Source organism: Rhinolophus hipposideros (assembly GCF_964194185.1).
Source record: "Rhinolophus hipposideros genome assembly, chromosome: 11".
Taxonomy (NCBI): domain Eukaryota; kingdom Metazoa; phylum Chordata; class Mammalia; order Chiroptera; family Rhinolophidae; genus Rhinolophus; species Rhinolophus hipposideros.
This window is the reverse complement of record NC_138057.1, coordinates 21,574,017-21,601,754: the sequence shown is the minus strand read 5'-3', so window position 1 is coordinate 21,601,754 and position 27,738 is coordinate 21,574,017. Positions and strand designations below refer to the sequence as shown.

The following is a 27,738-nucleotide window of genomic DNA, read 5'->3' as shown; positions in this document are numbered from 1 at the left end:
ATTTTTCTTAATGAGCATTTGTAGATTGAAGATTAGGTAGACAGAAGATTTTAGGTTAAAGGGAATGTTGCATTTGTTCTTTTAATAAATAGTGACTTAAGGTTTTGTGATATAATGGAATAATTACACTAATGTGAAATAGAGAGAATTATTAAATCTTAGATAATTATTCTCTTTAAAAAAACTAACTTTTGATCTTTATAAAGCTAAGAAACAATGTCATGAAAAATTGGTGGTTGATGCCATTATGTTGGTTGTTTTTTTCAAGAAAGCTACATTTTATCTTTAGTTGGTTTTGACATCCTGCTATGTGTACTTTGGAAAATAGGACATGCATTCAAACATTTTAACTCCTCATTTTGTGTCTCAAGATTTATAACATTTATCTCCTTTTGTATAACTACAGTGCTCAGAGATGTTTAATCGTAGTTCTATATATTGCTACAGTGCTCATAAGTACACTATTCACTCTTCATTCCTGTACTTTAATTCATCTCAAGGGCCTATTTTTACCAGGGCCTCCCTATTACTAGAGAATGTTTTCTTCCCCACTGGCATCAAATTTAGCTATGTGACTTATTTTGGCCTGTGGAACGAGAGTGAAAGTGACATATACCACGTCCTGGCAAATGTTTTAATAGTCATTGCTTTGATTTGCCTTTGTTTTTTGCCCTCTGCCACTAGCGTGTTTTATCCCTAATACAGTTTATTGCTCCACTTTGAGTCCTAGAATAAAGGAAAGCCACATGTAATATAAGCAAGCAGTGAATCTTATGTTGTTGTTTTGGTAAGCCATCAAGATTTTTTAAAACTGCAGAATCACCTAGGGAAACTGTCTGAAACCCTCTGTTAGCCATTGTTATCAAATTTGATCTCGAAAGGGATATTCCTAATTTATCCTACTGCCCACTCAATACCGTAGATAACATCACGCAACTGAAAGATCTTTGGATTTATCTTTCAGCAGTACAATATTTTTAACAACTTAAGGTTCTTCTTGAGATGGGAAGAAGAATTGTTGGTTCTCAGCATCCTCTCAGCTCAACCCACACTTTCCTGTTTTCCTTTTTCATTTTTGTATAGAGGAACTTCTCAAGTTTGAGACTACCAATTAACTGTCTTTTCCATAGCATTGATTTTCCTATAACTGCTTTTATTATGAAGTTTAATGCCATCATGACATCTTTCTTTTTAATAGTTTTTGTTTATGTTATCCTTTTTATTTTATCCATTCGACAACTCTCTTGTCCCATATGTTCTAGAAAACAGAGCCTGAGTGAAGGATTACATACTGATTACTCACTAGAGGGATTCAATTCCAGGACAGAGCGAGTGAGAGCATCTGAGGCAGGGAAGCATAAAATGTAATTCAAGGAATTGCATTATTGTGCTGGCCACTGCTTCACAATGATCCATCAAGAGACAGTAGGTGCACTGAATTAGCAACCCGAGTTTATTCTGGACTTGCTTTAGAGAGAAATCATGCCCGACAGCAATCCATCAGATGGAAAAAGAAAAAGAAGAAAAAAAAAACAAAAACAAAAAAACAAAACAACAAAAAAAAAACACCTGTCTGGTTCCTCTTGTGTTTTGTCTTCCATTGACCAAAGTGTGCTGCGTGTACCACGCCTGTGTTGTAGCATCTTATCCTAGTCTGGAAGTGGTACAAGGAGACGAACATCTAGAAGGGGAACTGGTTGACCGTAAGTGACGGAGCCTCATGAACTGTATGATTTTCATAGGCTGTACTGGTAATTAATAGGCTGAAGCAGAGCAAAGGACTGAAAACCTAGGAAGCGGGCGAGGCTGAATCTGAAAAGACATCCAAGATGTGCCTAACACAACAAGAAATATTTAATAAGGGACAGGAATTGTTCTAGATGCTTTGTTTATAACAGTGAATAAAAACGTGCCTACCTTCACAGAGATTTTATTAAAATAACCTTCACATCTTGACTTTCTATTAATTCAGAGAAGTGTGATGGGTTTTTTTTTTTCATAATTTTTCTAAATCTTCTAATTCCTTCAGTTACTCCTACTCAGAGATACTCTTTTCCTCTGAGTATGAACAATAAAATTTCTTTTTTCTTAATTTTAAGTACTCCCCCTTTTAAATCAGCTCTGCTAGCTTTTGTTTTTCTTGTTTTCAAATGAGGAAAGATCTAGACAAATTCAATATTTTCCAGTGGTCCAGATGTGTGAGTTTTGTAAGCCTTAATTGTTACGTATTTTGATACTGATCATGTTCCAAGTTTCATATTTGTAATATTGGTGTACATCCCATGTCATCTACATTTCTTTCAGAGAGTGATATGGGGAGACATAGAGAAACAAACGTATCTATACAGTGTAAGATTATGCTTCCATGACACTTAACTGAGAATATGCCCAGAAGATAGTATGAGATGAGCATCAAGAATATGTTCTTCCCTTAGTTGATTTTTAGTCTCCTAATGCCTCATATTATGCACATCTTGCTACTCTTGAGTGTGTTTCTTCTGATTAAAGATACACATATTTTGTTCCACATGACCCTTGAAGATGGGTCAACTACTGATTTTGGCTCTCTTTAGGAAATAACAAATGTCTCCTAGTATTGGAAGAGAAATAAATTCACTGTGTTTTACATTGTATTGAATGATAATATGTTTTTATCTTCATCCTGTCGCATTTCTAAATGCAGCATTACATAGGTCTCCTGGCTAACTTATGTCTTGACTATATATTCTGATGGAATTTCATCCTATATCCTTTGATAATTCTTGCCAATGTTATTCTTGAAAAATGACAGTGCTCAGCAAGCATTATTACTGTGGATCACCTCTTTCCTCCTCTGTGAGAATTACATTTCCTCAAGGCATGGTGCCATTATTGATTCACTTCTCCCCTCCCCCACTTTTAGACGATTATTTCTACAAGTTTCAGTTTTTTGAGTAATTACAGATGGTGCTATAGTCTGAATGTCTATGTCCACCCAACATTCATATGCTCAAATCTTAATGCTTAATACGATGGCATTAGGAGGCTTTGGGCAGTACTTATGTGATGAGGTCAGACCCCTCGTGAATGAGATTGGTGTTCTTTACAAAAGAGACAGAGCTCTCTAGTACCTTCCACCATGTGAGGATACAAGAAATCTATGACCTCAAGGAGGGATCACATTCGACTGGGCTGGCCCTCAGATTTCTGACTTCCAGCCTACAGAACTACAAGAAGTAAATTTGCGTTGTTTGTAAATTACCCAGTCTAGTGTATTTTGTTATAGCAGCCAGAAAAGACTAAGACACGCCGTGTTTTTCTGTGTATCTGTATGGGTGCAGGGGTTGTTGGACGTGGAGAACATTAATATTCTAAGCTTCTAAGAAGCAGAGCTCATTTCTCCTATACTAATATCCATCCACCTTTAACAACTGTCTGCATATTGCTCTTGTTCCTTCTTCCTTTTAAGATTCATCATATATGAATGAATCACCAGTTTGACGTTATAGGTAAAGAAGTTTCCATTAAAAAAATAGTCTCCAAAATGCATACTGTAAAGTGTATTTCTGTAAAATATATCCTGATGTTTTTCTCTTTAAATTGAATATACAAAATATTTTCCACTTTCATAGGATCTGCATCACACAGGAAATTCACTAGCGTGGGAATCCGGAAACCTCTATCCCAGCGGTGTGGTTTCCCTGGACCCTTAGTGCCATCACTACGACCATCACCAATTCAGTTTCACCCTTGGGGGGTTGGAAGGACTGGTTTCACCTTGTGATACTCTCCTTTCTTCTGGCTTTTTTGCCTTGTCATTTCCTTCAAGCTCGGTTTATCACAGGAGTCACAGGAATTCCAGCCCAGGCCCTGACTAGTAGTGCTTTAAAGAATTTTGATGTAAAAAATTCATTTGCGTGTTGGCTATTCTATTTAATACATTTAAAGTTCTGTATAATATACAATGAAAGATTGACTTACCCTGTATTCAAAAGTGTCTGATAACTGTCATTGGCATCAGTGCTTATCAATTCTTGGAGTTGAGGTATAAGTTCATTTCAATAAGAAGGTGGTACTGTGTCTGTATATCTAAGGTTTTTATTGCTCTCAAGCTATAAAAGAAAATTGATAAGTATTTGGTTTTGAAAGTCATAGTAGTTCTATCAATACGTCCTAGGTATATGTGATAAATATTAAATACTTTATATGTTATTTCTCTTGTTAATATTTTTGCCTACAGAAAAAAATAATAGATGGAAAAAATGGAAGCCAATCTATAACCTTAGATGAACTCAATGATTTAACTGAGACGATCTTTATTCATGCTTCTCTCTGTTTATTGCTTGCTTTGCTCAGGAAGGAGTTGCAGGAACTACAGAATCTTTACAAACAGAACAGTGCACATACAGCACAGCAAGCAGAGCTGATCCAGCAGCTTCACGTGCTCAATATGGACACACAGAAAGCGCTGAGGAACCAGGAAGAGGTCCACACAGCTGAAAGTATATCGTATCAAAAAGTATGCTTTTATGCTGTCATAAAACTGTGAATTGATATGTATGAACTTATAAAAATTTATACAATTCAAATTTCTTCAAATTTCCACATTTCTTTCTTACTCCTTTTTATATACTCGTATGTTTCTTCAGAATTAGAAATGAAGTATTCAATGTGGTAATATTTAAAATGTTGTGAGTTTTGTTTATGGCTATTAAAGCTGAAATTTAAAATATGCATGCAAATTTATTATGTTTTTTATTAAAATGTATTATGTTTTATTTAGTATGTTTTATTATGCTTTAGTCTTATGGAATAAGACTAAAGAATAAGGATATTGTTTTTATAAACTGGAGTTTTGATATCTGCTATGGAACATGCCAGGATGGTAGCCCCCAAACCAGGAAGGATTTGGAGAATGGAATTAGCCTTCTATTATGAGAAATTATTCAAGAATGATTTTAGTTTATGGCCTAAAGCAGTCTTTCATTACAGAATTTGTACATTATTTTATTGGCAAATCTGCACAAACACAAATGGGTATGCTGATGAGGTCTTCAGGATCAATATTTTCTAAAGATTTTTCTCTCCTTATTTTTGTGTGTTTCTTTTGAGTAGTCATTTTACTTTCCAGTTGTTTTAGGAGTCCCTCAAGAAGGCTTACCCAGCTATTTAGGTATGCTGACTGACTCAGCAGCAATAATTATAGTTAGTAATTAAAAAAAACCACATTTATTGAATTCTGTGTTTTGTATAGTGTACTAAGTTATTTTTGAAATAAGTTCCTATATAGGTCAACTCTATCAGATTGATTTTATACCCTTGTAATAGTTGAGGCAACCGAGGTTAAGTAGTGTAATCTATGTTATTTTAGGATTTTTTTTTCTGTTTAAACGTCCTCTTCTCCTAAAAAAAGCACCATGAAAATTCAGTATCTATAATTAACATGAAATAAATAACCATTAAATAAACTTTAAACACATTTTTAAATGATGCTTTGGAACATAAGTGGTTTTCAATCTGTATCGTGTTCTTCTCGAGTTTTCCTCCAGACCTGGATGATACCAAGTAGAAGTTTAGCACCTATCCTTTACACTCTGATTAGATTACCTCCATTTGTTTGTTTTATATGGTGGGATTATTCATTATGCTTTTGTTTCTAAACCAGGCTCCATTGCTAAAATGACTTGAAAAATTGGACCTTATTAGTGTCTTATTGGTATCTTTATTTTGGACCTTATTAGTATCTTTATTTTTTTTCTCTCTTTTTCACTTGTATGTTTAACTCAAGCATTTCTCTTTCTTAATTTTTTTAAAGTCCCCTTCCCATAACAATTTATATTCAAATATAGCATGTTACCATCCTCTGTGAAAAGATCTCCCATTATTATTCTTCAGACACTGAAATTTTTAAAAAATTTTCCTATAGCATTACAATTTTTAACTTTTTGAACTTCTGCAGATATTTTATTAGTCTTATTTTTCGTTTTTCCCAGAAATTATATTATTTGTGGAGTTCAGGATTTTTAAATTTGGGAATGACCACACCGCTTTGTTTATCATAAGTAAACAGTAAGCTGCCGTTCAGACTTCTAGTGTTCATTTACATTAAAATATGCATTCTAATCCTAGAGTATTTTACTTAATACATATCTTTGTTCCTCTTCCACGTGTATTTTTTTTAACATTTTCCCAATAAATTTGAATAATCTAATAGTCCACATAACAATGAGATGAAATGGTTTACTTAATTTTACTATTTCTAAATAATAATCATGGCCTAGCTGTAAGAGTCAGGTGAATAAAAAAATAAAATAAAATACTACATTAATAATAGTTTATCTCTGATTCTTACTAAGTTTACTTGTTCAAGAGTTAGGTCTTCTTAATTTATTGTCTCAGAAATGGGATTTCTGTTTTCCTCTTTTCTCTTTCTCAGTTCACCTCTCAACTTTTTAAATTCCCTCTCACTTTTCCCCTCTTTTCTCCCATTTTTTCAGTTGATTTATATCATAGCATCCATTTCATTATCTGAAGAGATTAAAAACAAAACAAAGCAAAACAAAAAACAGTTACCCACAATGGTAGGATGAGGGGAATGAGGAAGGGAGACAAAAGTGAAGAGAGAAAACTGAAAAGAAGTTTGAGCACAGGAAAGAGGTGTCGTATTTTCCCAGAAGTCTCCATAACAAATCATTAGTCTCATAAATAAAACTGCTTAATAAATAAGGTACAGGGCTCCTCTGGAAGAGAAACTCTCAAGAAAAATAAAAGTAAGCTGAGTGTTTTCTTTTTCTGATTATGTAGCCAATTACATAAGTCCTAATAATTTTTCTACCTTTACACATCATTTTTATACATGTGTATGATGTAAAGATAGATGGAATTGTATCAGTAGTTATGATTTCTAGACTATCTAACATGTTCGGGGTACTAAATATGTATTTTATCACCTTTTGTTCAATTTAATGAGAATTACATGACACAAGCTAATATCAATCCGTGAAAACAAGGAGTTAGAGTATACATACTTTTAGTTTCAACTGCATGTTAAATCAGAGTTTTTCCTTCTCATTTTTCTACTATAAACAAATATAATTTTCACCTTTAGAATTTTTGTCTCAAACAGAGTAGCAAATAGTATACTTATTCACTAAATATGGAAATTTTATTCTTTAAACAAATTAGTCATTGGGTCACAGAGCATATACATTTTCAAAATTTTTTAAAGTAAATAAAATATCATCTTGTTCCTCAGCACTAACAAAAATATGGGGAAAAGAATACTGCAGTCTAAGGCCCTGAAAATTACAGGACTTAGAATTTGGGGTCCTGTTTCTGGAGGTTACTTGCTTTCTGTCGCTCTGGGATCCTCTTAACTGTTTTGTTTGTTTGTTTTTACTTTCATTTCTTCAACAAAATACAGCATGAAGAGTAGTAAGCATAATAAACTACTTATGAATTATAATGATAAGACTTCTGAAATATATAGAGGAATGTATGATTAGTTGTTTTCATAGGCCAGAACCTTGCAAAAGGTTCTGATCCATTCCAGCTTTTCAGATTATTGGAGAAAAGAATTTATGGAGAAAAGAGCCTCTCTGAAAACTGCTGTAAGCAATTGTGATTGCTAACAGGGAAAAATTTACTAATTCAGGATGCCTAAACCAATGCAGATGAATGAATTTATTATATTACAGAATTTACTCACTTGAGACCTTTTTTTGACTCACCCAACAGTTTTTAATGGGATGAGAATAAGATGGTATCTAACCAGGGGACTGGAACATCCTAAACTTTTGCCTCCTTGCCTGATCTCCTAGAGAAATAAACATTCTATTATCCTGAGGCTTTGTCCCCACAAAAAATATTAGGTTGGTGCAAAAGTAATTGAGGTTTTTGCAATTATTGTTAACCTAAACTGCAATTAATTTTGCACCAACCTAATACTTTAGAAATAAAAATAATCTTAACCTATTTGGAGGTTTTTTTAAACTAAGTTTACTGGTAGACTGGGCATAGAATTAAAAATGGCTAGAGAGCTGTCTTTGCTTCCTTTACTCATAAGTTCACAACTGAGTGATCTTATTGCTATTAAGTGAAGCCCAATTAGCTATTAAAGAAAATAGACAAGTGAGAAATGTACATTTGGAATAAGACTAAGGAATAAGAGATAGTTTGTCCCCAATACTAGAACAGGGCTTGTCCAGATCATCTATCCCAAGTTTTCTCAGTTCTTTTTCACCTGCTGCTTAGAAAGATGGATATTTTCAGAGAAAGACAAGAGTTTGCCTCAGTGTCTGGAGTTGCCCACCCAATCATATCAGATCAAGCCAGGGCAACTTCTAAATAGGAGTACAACCGTATAAACTTCATGGGAGGGAGAGCGAAGTAGAGAAAACAAGAAGATTGCCATTAGTCTTTGTTTTTATGGAAGCAAGGAAGAAGGGAAAGGAGAGGAGACAAGAAAAGAGACATTGAGATAGGGCCTTCTTCCATGAATGAATAGGCCCAGAAGAGCCTTATATCTGTGAAGGAAGATGCCAAGATATGATACCCAAGAAAAAAGTATACCATCCCCTTGGCACTGATGGCCAGTGAACTGATCCTCATTCCTGACCACATACTCATCATGCCTGAACCTTGGGCAACGGGAGGGAAATCAGTTTTTCTTTGTCAACACTTATCAATGTTCATGGGATTCTCAAACATCTGAAATCTGTACATTCTTTTTATTAATTTTTTTAATGATGTATAATTTGAAATTCTTAATTCTTTAATGATATTTTTTCTATTATTTTCCACCAAAGAGATTAATTTGTGCTGATTGAGTACAACTAGTTAGTACTAATAAACCATACAACTAAGAGAAAGTGGGTAAATAACCTCTAACCTGAATGTTTGACTGTGTATGCTACTGGGCAGACAGACCTTCACTCACCCGAGCTCCAAATGTCTAGTCAGCTTAGCTCTTGTCTCCAGATTTTGCTTTTTTCTTTTCCGCCCTGAACTCAGTCATGAAAGCTGCAGTCGACATAGCACAGGTAGGTCACTGTAAGACCCCTTTCTGATCCCTTCATTGTTCCTCGAAGCTGTCAGGTTCCTACTCTCTCTTCCCTCCTAGAATATCTGCTGGTATCAGCTGTGGAAAGGACATTGGACATACTCTCTGGTATAAAGGTAATTGGAAAGGAAAGTACAAATTTATGTCCTGAAATTCTTTATTAATCATATAAACAACCCTTCTTTTATAAAAATTGCTTAGACTTTGGCTGTAAAGTGAAAAATAGATTATTGAAAACATCTGCAATCACACAAAGGTACAACCCCTTAAAGAAAATTAAAAATATATATTTTAATTTATATGTCAAAGGAGTGGTTTGGAGGATCTTGTTTTTATGGCCAAGTACGTGTCTGAGAAAAAGCATTAAGGAAAAAAGGTTTCACAAGCCTATTTTAATTTTAAACTTAGAAATTAAAGTATAGCATTCACACAGAAAAGAACTCTGCCATCTTTTGTTTAGATTTCTTCCCACGAGGCAAAGCCAACTAATGGCAGATTCTCCCCATATAAAAACCTGCTGTACTAGCTACATAATTTTGAGATTCTCCCCTTGGGGATTTTGCTTTTGTTATAAGATCTCACTATTAGCCTTATATATAAAGAAAAACAAACAAACAAAAAAACAGATCTTAGTTCTTGTGTCACCTTCCCAGTGTTATCAGCAAATATACATATGTATTCTTTATGTAAATCAGTTACCCCAAATTGAATTACTTCTCATTAGATCACAATTATAGGTTAGGATTTTCATCAGAAAGTAAGTTCATGAATATTGAAGGAATAGTATTGTTAACATACATGACTCTGTATTATACCATTTATGTACATATATTGTCTCACAGTTTTAATAAACTCAAGTTTTAATATATTTAATGCATGTTGCCTTGAGTTAAAAAAATTAAAATTATCTATTATACCTGCAGAAGATTGCTTCAATTTTGTCACATTCTGTTCAAAGTCTCTTATGATTGAATCCCTGTTACCTATAGAGACAAGTCCACCCTCCTTAATTCATTCAGGTGTCTTTACATTCTTTCCACAGTCTGTTGCCTGACTTTGTCTCATGATTCCTTCTGCCTCTCCCCCCCTACTTCAGCAATAGATATCCTAAATTTATCCTAAATGGGAATGTACCAGTCTTAATGAATTCTCAATGAGACTTAGTTTCTCTTTTTTAAATTTCAAATGTGTACATTAAGTCCAAGTAGGCTGATATATCTTATGCTCCCTTTCTGTCCTTTCCTATAACTGTACATAATTTTTTTTCACATTTCTGACATCTTTAGAATGAATTTTTGTTTTCACTCAATCCCTATAATACCATCATGGCTCAGTTTAAGTCCTTTATGAAGCCCTCCAAGATTAATACAATAGCTTAAAGTGTTTTCATCCTCTTTCGAAATTTAGCACACTTCTCCTATATTACACTGGCCAATAATGCATATTGCTTGCTTTTTAAATATCAATTGTAGTTCTATACTGATATTTGATTATATTATTTAGTTTTCTACGTGCTTATATCTTGTTTCCCTTCTTAGACTGTTAAAATAATGAGTGCAAGGCCTATGTCATATACAGTTTTGAAATATATGTATGTGTGTGTGTACAGATATCCTATTTTATTGATTATTAATAAATTGGGATATATTTTTTGAAACAGCTTTACAATGAGTTACATATTTGTTTTGAAACCACAAAATCAAGTGAAGCTATGCTCCGGCAAAGTGTCGTCAGTCTTCAAGAGGAGCTATTTCAAAAGGAGCAAGAAAATGCTAAATTAAAAGAAAAGATTCAAGAATCACAAGGAGCACCACATCCTTTCCCTCAAGAAAGTGATTCAAACCACTCAGAACAGGTGAGAGACGTTTTCTAAAAATGTTGCCCCCTAAAAAAATGTTGCAATATCATATTAAATCATCTACAATGGACTAAAGCATAAAAATTCAATTAAATTTGCAAATATAACTTGTGACAGAGACTTTTGTGTTGTGATATTTTTTATACTCTTTGTATATATGAATGTCATATGCAATATGGATTCAAATAGAAATTCATGTAGAAACAAAGGTTATATCTGGTGTAGTTATTGTGATAAAACAGTTTGCTAATTTACACTGATGAAGAGAAAATTAATAGGTCAAGCTCATTTTGAGAATTTTTAACTGAATGAGGTAATGGAATGGAAAGAGTATTGAACGGCAAGTCTCATACACTACTTTGCCATAATGTCTGGTACGTTATACCTTTTAGTTCCGATTCTGCTGCTACTGTGATTATGTGATTTTATAGTTCAATTGACGTTTCTACCTATTTTTTGTGAGTTAGTACAAACGTATAGGTAAATAGGCAGGCTCAGGATGCAAAGAAACCTGGGATCAAATTATAGCTCTGCCTTTGAGCTGTGGGAACTTGAACACATTTCTTAAAGGTTTTAGCCAGAGTTTCCTCACAAATAAAACGTTGATATTAATGGCATCTATTTTCATAGAGTTTTGAGGATTAATGAGATAATGCACATCAAGTGCAGAGCTTGGCACATAACAAATGTTCTCTCATTGGTACTTCTTTGTAGGTAATCATCAATGTAACTTTCAGCTCTAAATATAGATTATAAAAATACAATCTTACTCCTGGAGGTTTATTTGGTTTAAGGCATTCAACATTCCTTTAAATTTTAGTATTTATTAATTTAGACAGAAATGGAATTAACAAGCAGTTAATTGAATGCTGAAGTGTTTATTAATGATTGAAGAACAGTAATATTGAACAGAGAATATTTTGTTTTAGTAACAGGTCAACCTTAACACTACAATTTTTAAACTTGTATTATATTGCATTTTTTGGACATCTGGTGCACAGAATTGGATTAATCATAAATTTTGTTTCATGACACAGTACTGTGTTACATGTATAGGCCTATTTTATTCAATTAATTAATTTGTTTGTATATTATAATGTACAACCTCGGTTCCACCACCACTAGGAAGAACCGTAACATTACTAATGACTTACAGCTACTTGTATTCTCCTCCCATTCTGGTACCCTGATTCTCTCTCCATATATAACCACTAACATGTTTATCATTTTGATTAATTTTTTAAAGTTTTATCACACACAAATTTATGAGTAAATCGTATGTTGTTTAGTTTTATCATTTATAAAAATGTATCATAATGTGTTGCCTAGGGGTTTGACAATTTTGGCTTATCATTATGTTATTAAGATTTATCTGTGTTGTTTGATATAACTGATCATTTATTCTTACTGATTTAACATATTATATATATAATTATATTATAACTACTTGTACATATATTTGTAGATGAGCATTTGGGTTAGTTCCAGTATTTTACTAATATGAATAATGCTACAATTGACATTTTTGTCCATGATTCCTGGTACACATGTGCATGCATTTCTAACCTCATATGGCACTTTATAGTAACTTTGAAATGAGGGTAGTGTAAGTCACTTTATTCTTTTTTAAGAATGCTTTGTGTATTCCTGTTCTGTTGCTTTTTTATAGAAATTTTAAGAAGATTTCTAACTGAATGCTCATTTGTAAAACAAATTCAGCTTGTCAGTTTTACAAATGAGCATTCAGTTAGAAATCTTCCTAATTTCCTTTGTGATTTTCATTTTGCCCCTTAGGTTATTTGAAAGTGTGTTATTTACTTTTGAAATATTTGGGTTTTTATTTACCTCTTTATATATTACTTTTATTCACTTCTAATATAATTCTATTGTGGTCAGAGTGGCCCAGCATGTGGTTTTGGTGAATGTATTTTGTATACCTGAAAATAATTTGTATTCTGCAGCTATTGGGTTGAGTGTTCTTAAATATCAATATTAATTATGTCATTATGGTTAATAGTATTCAAATCTTCTGTCTTAATGATTTTTGTGTTTAGTTTTTTAATCCATTTTTCTATCAGTTACTAAATAGAGGTATTAAAATCTCCCAGTATGATTGTAGATTTTTCTGTTTCTTCCTTTAATTTTGTCAATGTTTGCTTCATATACTGTAAAGCTATTTTGTTAGGGGCATACATATTTATGGTTGTTACATCTTTCTGCTTAATCAAACCCTTTGTCATTATAAAATGTCCCTATTTTATAGTAGTAACATTCTGTTGATTTGAAGTGCAATTTTATGATATTAATATAGACAGTCGCTAACAATTAAGCATTTTGTACGATATAACATCCTTTTAAATTGCACCTATAGGTGTCTTTATATGTCAAGTATACATAGTTAGGTCCCGTTTTGTTTTATTCATTCTGACAATTTCTTTTCATTGTAGTGTTAATCCATTGAAATTTAATACAGTTATTAATATGGTTTGGTTTAGGTGTAATCTTACCATTTGTTTTCTGTTTGTCCTGTTTTTCTGTCCCTCTGTGCCTCTTTTCCTTCTTTTGTTTTGTGTAAATTGACTGTTTATGTTTTATTTATTTATTTATTTATTTATTTAGTCCAATATTATTTTACATTAATTTCAATATTATTTTGACACTCAACATTATTTTGTATTAATTTCAGGTATATAGCATAGTGGTTAGACATTTATATAATTTAAAAACAGATCTCCCTTATTAGTCTAGTATTCACCTGGCACTATGCATAGTTATTACCATATTATTGACTATTGTATTCTATACTTTCTATAGTATTCTATACTATAGATTCTATACTATTCTATACTGTACTTTGCATCCCCATGACTATTAGGTAACTGCAGATCTGTAGTTTGTAATCTCTTCACCTTTTTTACCCAGCCCCACAACCACCCTCCCATCTTTCATCCCCAATAAATCTAGTACTGACCTGACACCATGCATAGTTATTTCAATATTATTTACTATATTCCTTATGCTATACCCTACATCTCCATGACTACTTTATAATAACCAATTTATACTTCTTAATCCCTTCCTGTTCCACACATACTCCCAAGCCCCCTCCCAATTGGCAGCCATCAAAATGTTCTCTGTATCTGAGTTTGTTTCTGTTTTGTTTGTTTATTATGTTCTTTAGATCCACATATACTCAAAATTACATTGCATCTGTCTTTCTGTCTCTGACACACTCCATTCAGCACAATACCCTCCAGGTCCATCCATGCTGTCACAGATGGCAAGAACCCATTCCTTTCCATGGCCAACCAATATTCCATCATATATAGATACCACCTTCTCTTCATTCATCCATCCACAGGCACTCAGGCGGCCTCTACTTCTCTGTCATTGTAAACAATACTTCAATGAACATATGATACATTCATCCTTTCGAAGTAGCATTTTGTGTTTCTTCAGATAAATAGCCAGAAATGGGATTACTGGGTTCTTTTTTGTCTCTTGTTATAGCCTTTGTTTTAAAGTCTGTTTTGTCTGATATAAGTATTGCTACCCCATCTTATTTTCTTGTTTTCATTTTCATGATTTTTTTTTTCCCCATCCCTTTACTTTCAGTCCGTGTGTGCCTTTCAATCTAGAATGAGTCTCTTATAGGCAGCATGTTTAGGGTCTTGTTTTCTTATCCCTTCAGCCACCCTGTCTTTTGATTGGATCATATAATCCATTTACATTTAAAGTAATTAAGGATAGATATGTAGTTATTACCATTTTATTATTCGTATATATATATTTCCCTTCCACCTTAAAGAAGTCCCCCTAAGATTCCTTCTAATGCTGGTTTGTTAGTAATGAACTACTTTAGCTTTTTCTTGTCTGGGAGGCTCTTTATCTGTCCTTTGATTCTTAATGATAGCTTTGCTGGGTAGGAGTAATCTTGGTTGTAGGTCCATGCTTTTCATCACTTTGAATATTTCCTGCCATCCCTTCAGGCCTGAAAAGTTTCTGTTGAGAAATCAGCAGTCTTATGGGAGCTCCCTTGTAGGTAACTAACTGCTTTTTCCTTCCTGCTTTAAAGCTTCTCTCTTTGTCTTTAACCTTTGGCATTTTAATTATGATGTGTCTTAGTGTGGGCCTCTTTGGATTCATCTTGTTTGGGAATTTTTTGTACTTCCTGGGCTTGTATATCTGTTTCCTTCACCAGGTTAGAGAAGTCTGCAGTCATTACTTCTTCAAATAAGTTTTCAATTCCTTGTTTTCTGTATTCTCCTTCTGATACCCCTATGATGCGTATGTTGGGGCACTTGATGTTGTCCCAGAGTCTCCTTAAACTGTCCACACTATTTTTAATTCTTTTTTTCTTTTTGCTATTCTGATTGTATGTTTTTTGCTTCTTTATCTTCTAAATCGCTCACTCAGTCCTCTGCTTTATCTAATCTACTGTTGATATCCTCTAATGTATTCTTCATTTCAGTTATTTTTATTTCTGACAGGTTCTTTTTTATGTTTTCTATTTCCCTTTTTATGTTTCCTGTTTCTTTGTTGAAGTTCTCCCTGAGATCATCCATGTAACTAGTATTTGAGACTCTGTATCTGGTAGATTCTTTGTCTCCATTTTGTTTAGTTCTTTTTTGGAACTTGTTCTATTCTTTTATTTGGGACATGTTTCTTTGTCTCCTCATGTTGGTTGCCTCTTTATTTTTGTTTCTAGGTATTATATATTGCTGCTGTGTCTTCTGGTCTTAGTACAATGGCCTTATGTGCTGTGGGGCTCAGTGGTGCAGTCTTCCTGGTTACTTCAGCCATGCACTCCAGGTGTGTCCCTTATGTGGGTTGTGTGTGCTCTCCTGTTGAAGTTTAGCCTTGGTTAATATTTGCACATCAATGGGGGGGATTGGGTCTCAAGGTTATTTGTTGTGAGAGCTGGTTGTGACTACAGTGGAGGAGCTCTGATCCTACAGAGCAGGGCTCACTTTAGCAGGGCACTGATGTCCGCCCAGTCTGCCCTTTGGGTGTTGCATCCTTGGATGTGGCTGGGTGATACTCTGGCTTGTTCCAAAGCTAGCCACTGTGCCTGCCAGTCCCAGGGCCCCCTGGAAGGGGCCCACCACAGTCCAAGGTTAGCCACAGCCTATACCCTACCTAACTACCTAGTATGAGTTACAAAGCAATCTGGAGATGGCCGCCCCCCAGTGGGCTTGGAAGCACCTTGAGAAACCAATCTGCATACCAAAGGTGGCTTTTCACTAATGCTGGGCTCAGCCATAGGTATAGGACATGCTCAAGCCAGATGCTGTTTGTTTGGGTTTTGTGAACCTTTGAAAGATTTTATGAAAGTTCGAAACATGAGCTAAGACAGTTTGCTTGTATAGGAAAGGCGCTGGAAGCAGCTTGGGTGTGCCCAAAAGTTGGGTGGGGCAGAATATCAGGGAATCACTAAGGCGGGACAGCCAAAAGGTGAAAGTCAGTTGGATGGAGACTCAAATATGGCATCTGCCTGCATCTGCAAGCAGAGTGGGGAGGATTCAACAAAGAAGCAATGGCTTCCATCAGCTCCTCACTCTAGGAGAAAGGTGCTCCTTTATCCCTTTCCCTGAAGTTAGAAAATTCTATTCCTCCCCATATGTACCTGGTGCCTTTGGAGCTGCTGCTCCAGTGCTGGAGTTCAGAGCTGGTGAATTCATCAGGGAGTAAGTCTGTACGGGAGTTCTTTAAGAGGAGTGCCTGGGAGTGCAGTGACTCTCTGGCTCACTGAGCCACAATTGCTGCTGGTTTTCACAGCCAGAAGTTATGGGAACTTTTCTCCCCAGCACTGGAACCCTGTGGTGGGGAACCTGGTATGGGGCTGGGACCCTCACCCTTATGGGGGTATCTCCACAGCAGAGATATCCCTTCCAATTTTTAATTGTCACATACAGGTATGGGATCAGCCCATTCTGCATTTCTGCCACTCCTACCAGTCTTGAGGTGGCTTCTTTTATATATCTGTAGTTGTAGGGCTTTGGTGGTTCAGTTAGACTTCAGGCAATTCTCAATAATGGTTGGTCTGTGGTTTAGTTGTAACTGATGTGGTCCTGAAAAGAGGTGAGCACAGTGTTTACCTACTTTATCATCTTAACTGGAAATTGTTTATATTAGGTTGGTGCAAATATAATTGTGGTTTAAAAGGTTAAAAATATAATAACTGCAACAACCACAATTATTTTTGCATCAACCTAATATATATTTTAAAAGCAATTTAAAATTTTCACTTTTGCATCTTCTGGACTCCACTGTTTCTGATGATAAGTCAGTGGGAATTTGTTTCATTGTTAAGTTAAATGTGATGTGTCAGTTTTGTCTGGCTCTTTTTCCAATTTTTTACCTTTGTTTTTAAGCATTTGAAGTATGTTGTTCCCAGGTATGGTTTTCATTCTTGCAGTTTGATGAGCTTTCTGAATTTTGTAAATAATATATTTTGTAACTAAATTGGGGAAGATATTGACATTATTTCCTTAATATTTTTCTGACTCCTTTCTCTTCTTTTGAGATTCCCATTTCATTCATGTTACACTTTTCAATGTTATCTCAACAATCTGCAAGTCTCTTTATTTTTATTTAATCTTTTAATCTATGTTCTTCAGGTTAAATAATTTCTATGAATTTTTATTCATCTGACACTTCTGTTATCTCCAATTTGCTCTTAAGTGTTTTCTGCAATTTAGTCTTCACATATTGTATGTTGTTCATATCTTACAAACATATTTTTCTTTAGGTCTTTGTTATAATAGGTAAAATAGATTCTTAAAATCATTATATATTAATTCCATCTTTTGGGTATTCTTGGGTTTGATGACGAGTGGTTTTTTTCTTTTGAGTATGGGTCATGTATTAATTTTCCTCTATGTCTAATAATTTGGGTTTATATATAGTGTACTTTGGGCTTATATAGTATATATGTGGTAACACATTTTATAGAGTCTCTGATTTCTGTTGTATTACTCATATAAATGCTGAAGCTTTCCTTATTTCCTTATTTTCTTTCTTCTTCTCCACCCCGCCTTCTCTCAAATCAGAATTTAACTACTAAGTTTAACTTCAACTCCAAGTCCTGTTTCCCTTCAGGTGCGTACAGTTAAATTGCCTTTTTTTTTTAATGCCACATTTTCTTTATCCATTCATCTATTGATGGAAAAAATCAGGTTGTTCCCATATATTGGCCACAAACATGGGGTGTGGATGTTTTTTTGAGATAGCGATTTTATTTTCTTTCGATATATACCAAGAAGTGTAATTGCTGGATCATATGGTAGTTCTAGTTTTATTTTTTTTTTGAGGAACCTCCATATTTTTTCCATAGTAGGTATACTAATTTATGTTCCTACCAACCTGCACAAACGTTCTCATTTCTCCATATATTCACCAACATTTGTTATTTGTTGTATTTTTTATAATAGCCATTCTGAGAGGTATGAGATGATATCTAATGTTTTTTATTTTCATTTCCCCGGTGATCAGTGATGTTGAACACCTTTTCATGCACCTGTTAGCCATCTGTATGTCTTTGGAAAAATGTCTTTTCAGATCCTCTGCTCTTTTTTTTCAATAGGATTTTTTGGAGGTCTATTGAGTTGTATGAGTTCTTTGTATATTTTAGATATCAACACCTTATCACACACATGATTTCAAATATTTTCTCCCATTTGTAGGTCGCCTTTTTATTTTGTCGTTCATTTCTTTTGCTGTTCAGAAGCTCCTTAGTTAGCTATATAATGCCACTTCTTTATTTTTGCTTTTGTCATCTTTGCTTTTGATGTCAAATCTAAAATTTATTGCCAAGACTGACATCAAGGAGCCAAGACTGTTATCACCTACGTTCTAGGACATTTGTGGTTTCAGGTCTTACATTCAAGTCTTTAATCCATTTTGATTTGATTTTTGTATATAGCATAAAATAGTGGTACAGTTTTATTCTTTTGCCTGCAGCTGTTTAGTTTTCCCAACACCATTTATTGAAGAGACTATCTTTCCCCCATTGTATATTTTTGGCTCCTTTGTTATTATTAATTGGATATATATACTTGGGACAACTTTGCTAGGTGCAATATTCTTGGCTGGCAGTTTTTTCCTTTTTACCCCTCCAAAAATCACGCCACTCTCTTCTGGCCTGGAAAGTTTCTACTGAAAAATCTGCTGATGGTCTCATTGGTTTTCCCTTGTACATAATGAGTTGTTTTTCTACTGCTGCTTTTAAGATTTCTTGTTTTTAACTTTTGACAAATAATGTGTCTTAGTGTGAGTCTCTTTGTGATTATCTAATTTGGAACTCTCTGGGCTTCCTGTATGTGGATGTCTGTTTCCTTCCCAGGTTAGTGAAGTTTTCAGCCATTATTTCTTAAAATAATCTTTTTCTTCTTCTCCTTCTTCTTTTCCCCTTCTAGGATCCCTATTATGTGAATGTTATTCTGCTGGATGTTGTCCCATAAGGTCCTTCTCTATCCTATCTTCATTCTTTTTCATTCTTTTTTCCTTTTGATCTTCTGATTGGATAAAGTCCGGTGCCCTGCCTGTGAGCTCTCTTATCCTTTATTTTGCTTCACGTTATCTGCTGTTGAACTCCTCTAGTGTACTTTTTCAGTTCAGCTACTATATTATTCCATTCTGTGATCTCTGTTTGGTACTTTTGAATATTTTATATTTCTTGCAATTCTCACATTGTTCATACATTGTTGTCCTTACCTCAGTAAGCATATTTATGGTCATTATTTTGAGCTCTTTATCAGGAAAATCACTTATCTCCATTTAATTAAGGTCTGTTCTGCAATTTTAGCTTGTGCTTTTGTTTGGAATGTATTCCTTTGTTTCTTCATTTTCCTTGACTCTGTAGGTTAGTTGCTGTGCGTTAGATAAAACAGACAACTCTCCCAGACTTGAAGGAGTGGTATCATGTAAGAGATGAATTTATCATTCAGCCTATCTCTTGATTATCTCTTAAACCTTCGTGATTGTTCAAGCAGCCTTTTTAAAAATTATTTGTGGTTCCCAGTAGTTGAGGGTGTGCCAAGATCTGTCAGTCTTTTATAGGGGAGGAGCTCAGTCAGCACCTAGATGGAGGCTGATTGGAACTTGGACACTCAGACAGCAGCTTTTGAAGTGTGCAAATAGACCTCTTTCATGGAGAAATTGGTAGATGGGCATTTTTTTCTGCTCCCACTGCACTGAACCCTGTAAGAACAGCCAATTAAGAACTGTTTTTTTGTTTGCTACAGTTCACTGACCCAAGAACACAAGCCCTAAAGTCCATCAGAACCAGGCTATCAAGGGATGTATCCTCTGGTTGATAGTCACAAAAGTCAGGGCATCAGATGTGTGTACTGCTCTTTCCAAGGAGATATCAGTGACCTGGAGTAAGGTACGGGACAGTGCTAAGATAGCATCCACAGGCTTCCTGGTCCGGCCACTAGATATTAAATTAGAAGCCTGACCCTAAGGCTGCATCTTTTAAGATATGCAAGTAAGCCTCTTTCAGGGAAAGACTGGGAGTTTGGTGTTTCTGACTCAATGCTGAGCCCTAAGGGAATAGCTGGTTAAGAACTGTTTTGTTTGCTATAATCCTCTTGGACCCAGGAATGCAAGCCTTGCTGACCTCCACAGAGAAGTGATCAGAGGGTGTGTCCCCTGGGCTGCAGCCACAAAAGCTGGAGCACAAGACATGTCCACAATGTCCTTTCAGAGAGATAATGGTGACCTGGAGTAGGGCAGAGGGAGAGTACAAAGATAGTGCCCACTGGTGCAGACTGGCGACTTGTACTCACACAACTATAGAAGCCTAAGCTGGCTGTGGATGTGGCTCCTAGGATCCAGTGTAGGCAAAGAGGTACCGTATTTGCCGGCGTATAAGACGACTGGGCGTATAAGACGACCCCCTAACATTTCCACTCAAAATACAGAGTTTGTTATATACTCGCCGTATAAGACTACCCCCTCTTCCGCACACCTTCCACACACCAAATAACTTTCAGTTTAAAATTTGCATCATACTTCTTTCTTTTGGCGGGTGCCATGATAGGGATGATAGGGGTTTGACTGGTCGACATTTTCTATGCTGTACTGTACAATGGTGCAGTATTGTGGTTGGCTGTTGGCTGTATACAAAGCCTGATTTGATTGGTCCCTGCTCCCTGTTTGCCCGCCCTGTCACTATAGCAGTCTGGTCCACCCTTGCATCAGCATCTCCCTGGGACCTCACTAGTGCGCAAGTGCGAGCTCTTCAACATTCTAACAGGCACCATGATAGCGCAAAATCGCGAATCTTCAATGCATATGTAAAGAAATATACGTAACCCGATTTTGCGCTATCATACTGGGTGTATGCTCGGCTGTGTGCGATTTTGCGAGTGTGGTAAAATCGCATAACAGCAAAATCGCATAACAGCCGAGCATACACCCAGCAGCGCTGCTGATGCCTGAACGGTATGTGGAATGCAGTGGGCGGGCATCGGGAGGCCACTATGGCACGGGGCAAGCACTATGGGCAGTCTATCTGAAGTGTACCTGGCGTATAAGACGACCCCCCCACGTGGAGGCATATTTTTCGGGGCCAAAATATCGTCTTATACGCCGGCAAATACGGTACTTAGTCTGCTGGTGTGTTACATTTTTGCATCAGCCACAGAAACCTTGGATGTATCTGTCATGGTTTCAGCAGAAAGGGGATGGTGGTGCAGATGGAGCAGGAGGGACTCAGGCTGCGGGCATCAGCTAATGTGAAAACCTGTGGGGCTAAACATGGTGAGATCTGCAGGGCATCCTTGATGGCTGTGGTAGCCATTGGCTTTATCAGTAGTGAACTTTACTGAGTTTGTCTGCAGAGCAGGGCTCTGTGAACTGTCCATCGGTCCTGTTGCCTGACTGCAGATAATAATCCTCTGCTTTTCTTCCTTGTTCCTAGGTGGCTCAATATGTCTCACTGTGCTGTTCTAGGTGGGGTGAAACTGAAGTAGGACCTCTGTGCAGTGCTCTCAGAGCCTGTAGTAGCTAGTTGTGTACCTCACTCTTTCTTTCTTGGCTCGAGGATCTCTTTCTAGCTGGGAAAATTCTTCTTGGTGCTGAACAATGCCAACTTAGGGGATGGGAAGATAAGGCAAAATGAAGTTATCTTCTTCTCTTCTTGTGCAATTATTCTCCTCTTAGTTTTTTTGTTCCTGTGTTGCTAAAACTTATGAAACATACTCTAGTAGTCTCTCACATTGTTTTTCTTTGTGGACAGCTGTCCACTTGTTAATCTTGTGGGCAGAAGGGAAGCTATGTTCTCCAATGTCACCTTCCTCTTTTGCTGCTGCTTCTTTTATTTATTTATTTATTTATTTATTTATTTATTTGCCAGTATTGTTGTTTCTTTTTAATGAATGTGTTTGGGGGTACCAGGTTGCTACCCATACTATTAACCAGGTTACTCTGCTGGAGTATTAGTTTTAAGGGGCATGACAGTACTTCAGCCATGAAAAGCATTTGTCTTACAGCTTACAATTTATATGTACATATAGCTTAGCCATATTTCTCCCAAAGTTTAACTGAGCGTGCTCCTCCTTCCTCTGTGGCACAGTTTGTAATGTGATGTATTTATGTTTGTAGGGAGTGTATGTGACCCTTGTGGCTGTCAGATTGGTTGACTTTTCTTAGTATCTACTTTTACTTTTCTAAATCTGCATTGATTTAATCACAGAGTGCTGTTTGTTGTTCTATTGAGTTTGATCATTAGATTTGTTCGTTGGGATAGTTATGACAGATTGTTAATTATACTTACAATAAATATATGCATAAATAAATAAAATGTATTTATGTTTTTCATAAATATTAGGTGTGAAAACGGCATATGACATACTGGACACAGCCATCAAATAAATATTTTCAGGCCCGGTCATTTTAGTTTTTATATTCAGGTTTGAGGAACTTCAGGCTGAGACATTGAAAGAAAAAACTCAAAATAATTTTGCTATCCCAACCCTATGCAACTGGACTTTAAAAGTGAGATGAATGTTAGTTAGATATCGTTAAGCTTGTTTCTCTGAATAGAAATTTTTATGTACCTAGTGAGTTGACCTTAAAATGTATGAATTTTATGGATTGATTAAATATTGCCCTCCTATTATGTGGAAGACTGATATAGATGTTTAAAGATAAGAATTTTGAATTGAAAGTGGTTTTGTATTTATTAAGGCATTTTCTTTAAAATTTTATAGCAAACGCAGTAATCATATCATTAATCAGAATTCTATTAGTTGCTATATCTAAACTAATTTTACAAATATTTATTGATATTGCACCATGTGATGGGGACTATTCTTGGTAATGAAGAAACTTTAGGTAACAGAACAAGGTCTTTGCCCTCGGGAAGCATACAATCAAGTCAGAGAGTTGCCATCAAACAATTGCATCGTATGGTAAAAAGTGTTGTGAAGAAAAATAATGCAGTGTGAGACAGAGCATAATAATGAATGGTGATGTTATTTCATGTATGGTGGAGGAAGAAAGCTGTTCTGATCAAGTGACATTTAAGAAGAAACCTGGAGGAAGTGAACCATTTAGATATGTCAAGAGAAGACCATTCCAAGCAGAAGGACCAACAAGTGCAAAGCTCATGAAACAGGATTTTGCCCAGCAAGGAGGCCAATGTGGCTCAATCCAAGAGAGCTACGAGGAGAAAGAGAGTGACCTCAGAGAGGTAGATGGAGGGCAGGTCTCCTAGGGCCTTGTGAAGCCACCACAGGGATGTGAGACGGAAACCCCTTGGTGTGTTTTAGATAGAAGAGTGATAAGATCTAACTTACTGTTTTAAAAGGATCACCCTGGCTTCAATGCAGAAAATACATTATAGGTAGGCAAAGATGGGAGCAGGTAGGCATATTTAAGAGGCAGTTGTAATAATCCAGGTGAAACTCAAATGGTGCTTAGGTTTGGTTATGAGACATAGTTTTGATTTTGAAAATAATTCAAAGGTAGAAACTATAGATTTGAAGATGGCTTAGATGTGAAGTATGAGATGAAGGGAGGAATTAAAAATGGATCCAGGATTTCTAGGCCTAGCACCCAGAAGAGTGGATTTGCCACTTTTTGAAGCAAGAAAGAGTATTCCAGCATTTCTCCTAGCAAGAAGGAGGACACTGAAGTTATGTAGAGAGAATTGGAAGCTTTGAATTAGGGAAATAGTAAAAGGAATGGAGAAAAATAAATGACTCGGGATTTCTACCAATTAGTAATATATTCTTTATAATGTTGGTGGTATAACTCTTCAGGATTCAGTCTAACTACTCACCTCTTCATCAATTCTTCCATCCATCCATCATTCATTCATTCATGTATTATTCAGTTATATAGTCAATATTTATTAAAGTCGTACTGTATTTTAGGTATTAGATTAAGTGCGAAGGGATACAAAGATAAATAAGACAGTCTGCTCTTACAAATCATTCAAAAGGGTATGCACACAAGAAAATAATTGTTATAGAATGTTCTATAGTGTTAGTATGAGCAAAGTATGAGCTTTTTGGAGAGAAGCTTTGCAGGGAGCATGTGTGTGGAGAGGAGGGCAGCTGCCAAAGCTTCCACAGAGAAAATGGAATATGTCAGTTTGAAATTATTTAGTAGTTTCTAGCTTCTGGTTGGAAGTGAATTAGCACAGGCCCAGAGGTGAGGACGTGTATGGTATATCCTGGATATTGAGAATAGTTCAGCCAAGTTCTTCTTAGATTTTAATGTGCATCCTCGTCACCTGGAATGAGACATTGTTATAAAACAGACTGATTCAGTAGGTCTGGACTGGGGTCTGTGATGCTGCATTTCTCTCTTATTCTCACATGATGCTGTTATAGCTGGTCCAGGGATCAACCTTTGATTAATGAATTAAGTAGGCAAATGGATTATACAATTGAGGGGGAATGGTAGGAAGATTTTATTCTTTCTTCCATTTCTCATATCAGGACTTTTCTGTGCATGATTCTTGGGTTTATTTACATAAATTTATTTACATAAATTCTGGAATCTGGTACTCTTGTCTGTGTTACCTTGTTACCTTGTTACTTTAGAGAAGCCAAGTATCAGTTTCACCATTTGTAAAATTGATATTATAGTAATACTGACCTCATACCTGTTTTATGAAGATTACATGAGGCAATGCATGGTGAGCACTAAGAGTAATACATGTTAGCTTTTAATGTTATATAGGAAAAACACTTCTTATGTCATGTTAGTAAATTTGAGATTGTTTTTTTCTTATGTTGGTGGTGATTCATCTTTTCTTTTTCCTGATCTCACTTATCAGAATTATTGGTGAGCTAACTGACAGTCTTTGCCATAGAAAAGGGCAAAACTAATTGGTTCATATGGGATTGAAACCTGTGACCTTTGATTTCTTAGCACCCTGTTCTTAACTAGCTGAATTCTGAATGACTGCCTATTCTTATTTCAGAGTGATTGTTTATCTTTTTCATGCAGAAGTATTATTTCTTGCCTTGGAGGAATATCTTGCAGTAAGACAAGAGAGAGACCTAAGCCTTCAAATTATTATATTTATCTATGAATGACACATACTCCATGTGGCTAACAGCAGACCACAAGATTGGAGTTGCGAGGTTTGACCACAGGCTTGTTCATTTTTATTTCTTTTCACAGATTCTTTATTCATTGCTTTTTTCAATGGTAGAGAATTGTCTTTCTGTGTGTTGCTTTCCCTTATATTGTCACTTTCTTTTCAAAAACTTCTATTACTAAACATTTGAAGTCTACAAAAGAATAATGTACTGTCTGTGGACTCACCAGTAACTGTCACCAATACTCTTGATGCTACTTGTGTGCTCCTCCCCATCCCATCTTCTTTCCCTAAAGATAATCACTCTCTTGGATATTAGTTATTAATTCCTGCCTATTAAAACTATGTTTTCTTAAACAATGTACTGTTTAGTATTGCTTTCATTTAAACCTTAAAAATATCATCTTCCATATATATCAGTCTTTGGGACTTGCTTTTTTTTTTCCTTTGAACTTTGTTTTTGTAAGATAGCTCATTGCTGTTGAGTGTAGCTATAATTCTTTTCCCCTTCTGTGTAGCAGTTTAGTGTATGAATAAGCTGTAATTTATTTTTCCATTCTTTTTGTCAATGAACATTTTTTTTTTAGCTGTGGGAATTTTATACTTTGCTGCTATGAACATTCTAGTATGTCTCCAGACACTCGTGTGAAAGTCTTTCTCTAGGATGTATTGCTAAGGGTGAAATCACCTGTCATGAATATGCCAATATTGAGGCTAACGAGAAAATGCCAAATTGTTTGCCAAAGTGGCTCTCAAATTATAGACTTCTTAGTTAACACTCTCCAAAGGGATAAAATTATATCTCAATTCTGATTTCATTTTTTTATTTCTTTGATATCTGAGTTTGAGCATCTTATTTTTGTTACGTAAAATACCTGTTTGCGTCTTTTGCCCATTTTTCTATTAGAATGTTTGCCTTTTTGTTGAAGTTCTTTATTTTGGATACTAGTCTTCTGCTATGTTATTTAAAGTAATGTTATTTAAAGTAATGTATTACATAAACCCCAAATCTCTGTGGCTTAAAATAATTTATTTTTTATTTACGTAACTATCCAGTGTGGGTATTACTTGAATTTTCAACTTCAAGCAGTAATTTAGAGATCCAGGCTCCTTTCATCTTTTAGATCCACTAGCTTTATATATGGCTCCCAAAGTTGTCCTAGAATCATTTCTACTCCAGCTAGAAAGAAGGGAAAAAGCCCTAGAGAATCACATTTAGGAAGGTTTTATGAATCAGGCTTGAATGAATCGAATACATATCACTTCCACTGGAGTATTATTGGGCATAACTCAATTATTTGGCTACATGTTATCTAAATGCAAAGAATGTTGGGAAATATGTGCACCCAAATACTGGGGAAAAAAGTATCCATTTCCAAAAAGAGGAAATGAGTTTAGAGATCAACTAGGTGTCTCAACTTTGGTTATATTGTTGCAAATGTATTCCAAGTTGTGGCCTTTCTTTTTACTTATTCTATGGTCTTTTGAAAAGTGAAGTAATTGAATTAATGTAATTGAATTTCTTGATATTTTCTCTTAAACTTGATGGTTATTGTCTTGCTTAAGAAATCCTGTCTTATCCTGAATTCATATATTTTCCTATATTTTCATTGAAAGTGTTACAGTTTTGATTTCCGCATAGAAGTTTTTAGTCTATGTGGGATTCATTTTTGTTTGTTGTGAGGAACAGAATTCCATTTAATTTCTTAAAAATCTTCAGCTGTATTATCGTTCTTTTTCAGATCTGGTCAGTTTGACTTTAAATCTTCAAGCTCCTTACTGCTTCTTTTTTTTTAGGTTTCTATCTCACATAAATCAGGATTAAAGGCGTTAGGAAGTTAGTTGTAGCAAATTGGTGGCAGGCATTGTATTTGGGGACTGGAGGGCTATGCCTGGGGTTTCTTTGTGACATCTGAGGTTTGAGGTGAGGAGAGCTAGGGAACTACTAGGTCTCAGCCACAGTGCTTTGCCTCTCCTTCGTCCACGAGAGGTATGGCCTGAGACCTTGAGTATGCTTTTGCTCTTGAATCCCGCGTGTGGCTCTGTGTGTGTATAGGGGGTATACAAAGTACATAGAGAATATATAGTTTATATAATTGGAGTCATACAGTATATAAATTTGTATTCTGCTGTACAAGTACCATTTATTACCATTTCATTATAATTAAACATTTGATAACATTTTTTTGATTGTCTAATAGTATAACATAGAAATGTGTCGTTTTTACCTAAATATTTTCCTACTCTGGGACATTTAAATCATTTCAAATATTTTTT

The 27,738-nt window shown here is 35.4% G+C and overlaps 1 protein-coding gene across 1 annotated transcript in view; it reads left to right on the top strand.

Annotated features, from left to right (window-relative positions):
* CNTLN (centlein) overlaps positions 1–27,738 on the top strand; it is a 253,310-nt gene that overhangs the window by 90,676 nt on the left and 134,896 nt on the right. The window contains exons 7-8 of the mRNA XM_081065244.1: positions 4,336–4,498; positions 10,701–10,895. Coding sequence (XP_080921370.1) covers positions 4,336–4,498; positions 10,701–10,895 — 358 coding nt within the window. The remainder of the gene's footprint in view (positions 1–4,335; positions 4,499–10,700; positions 10,896–27,738) is intronic.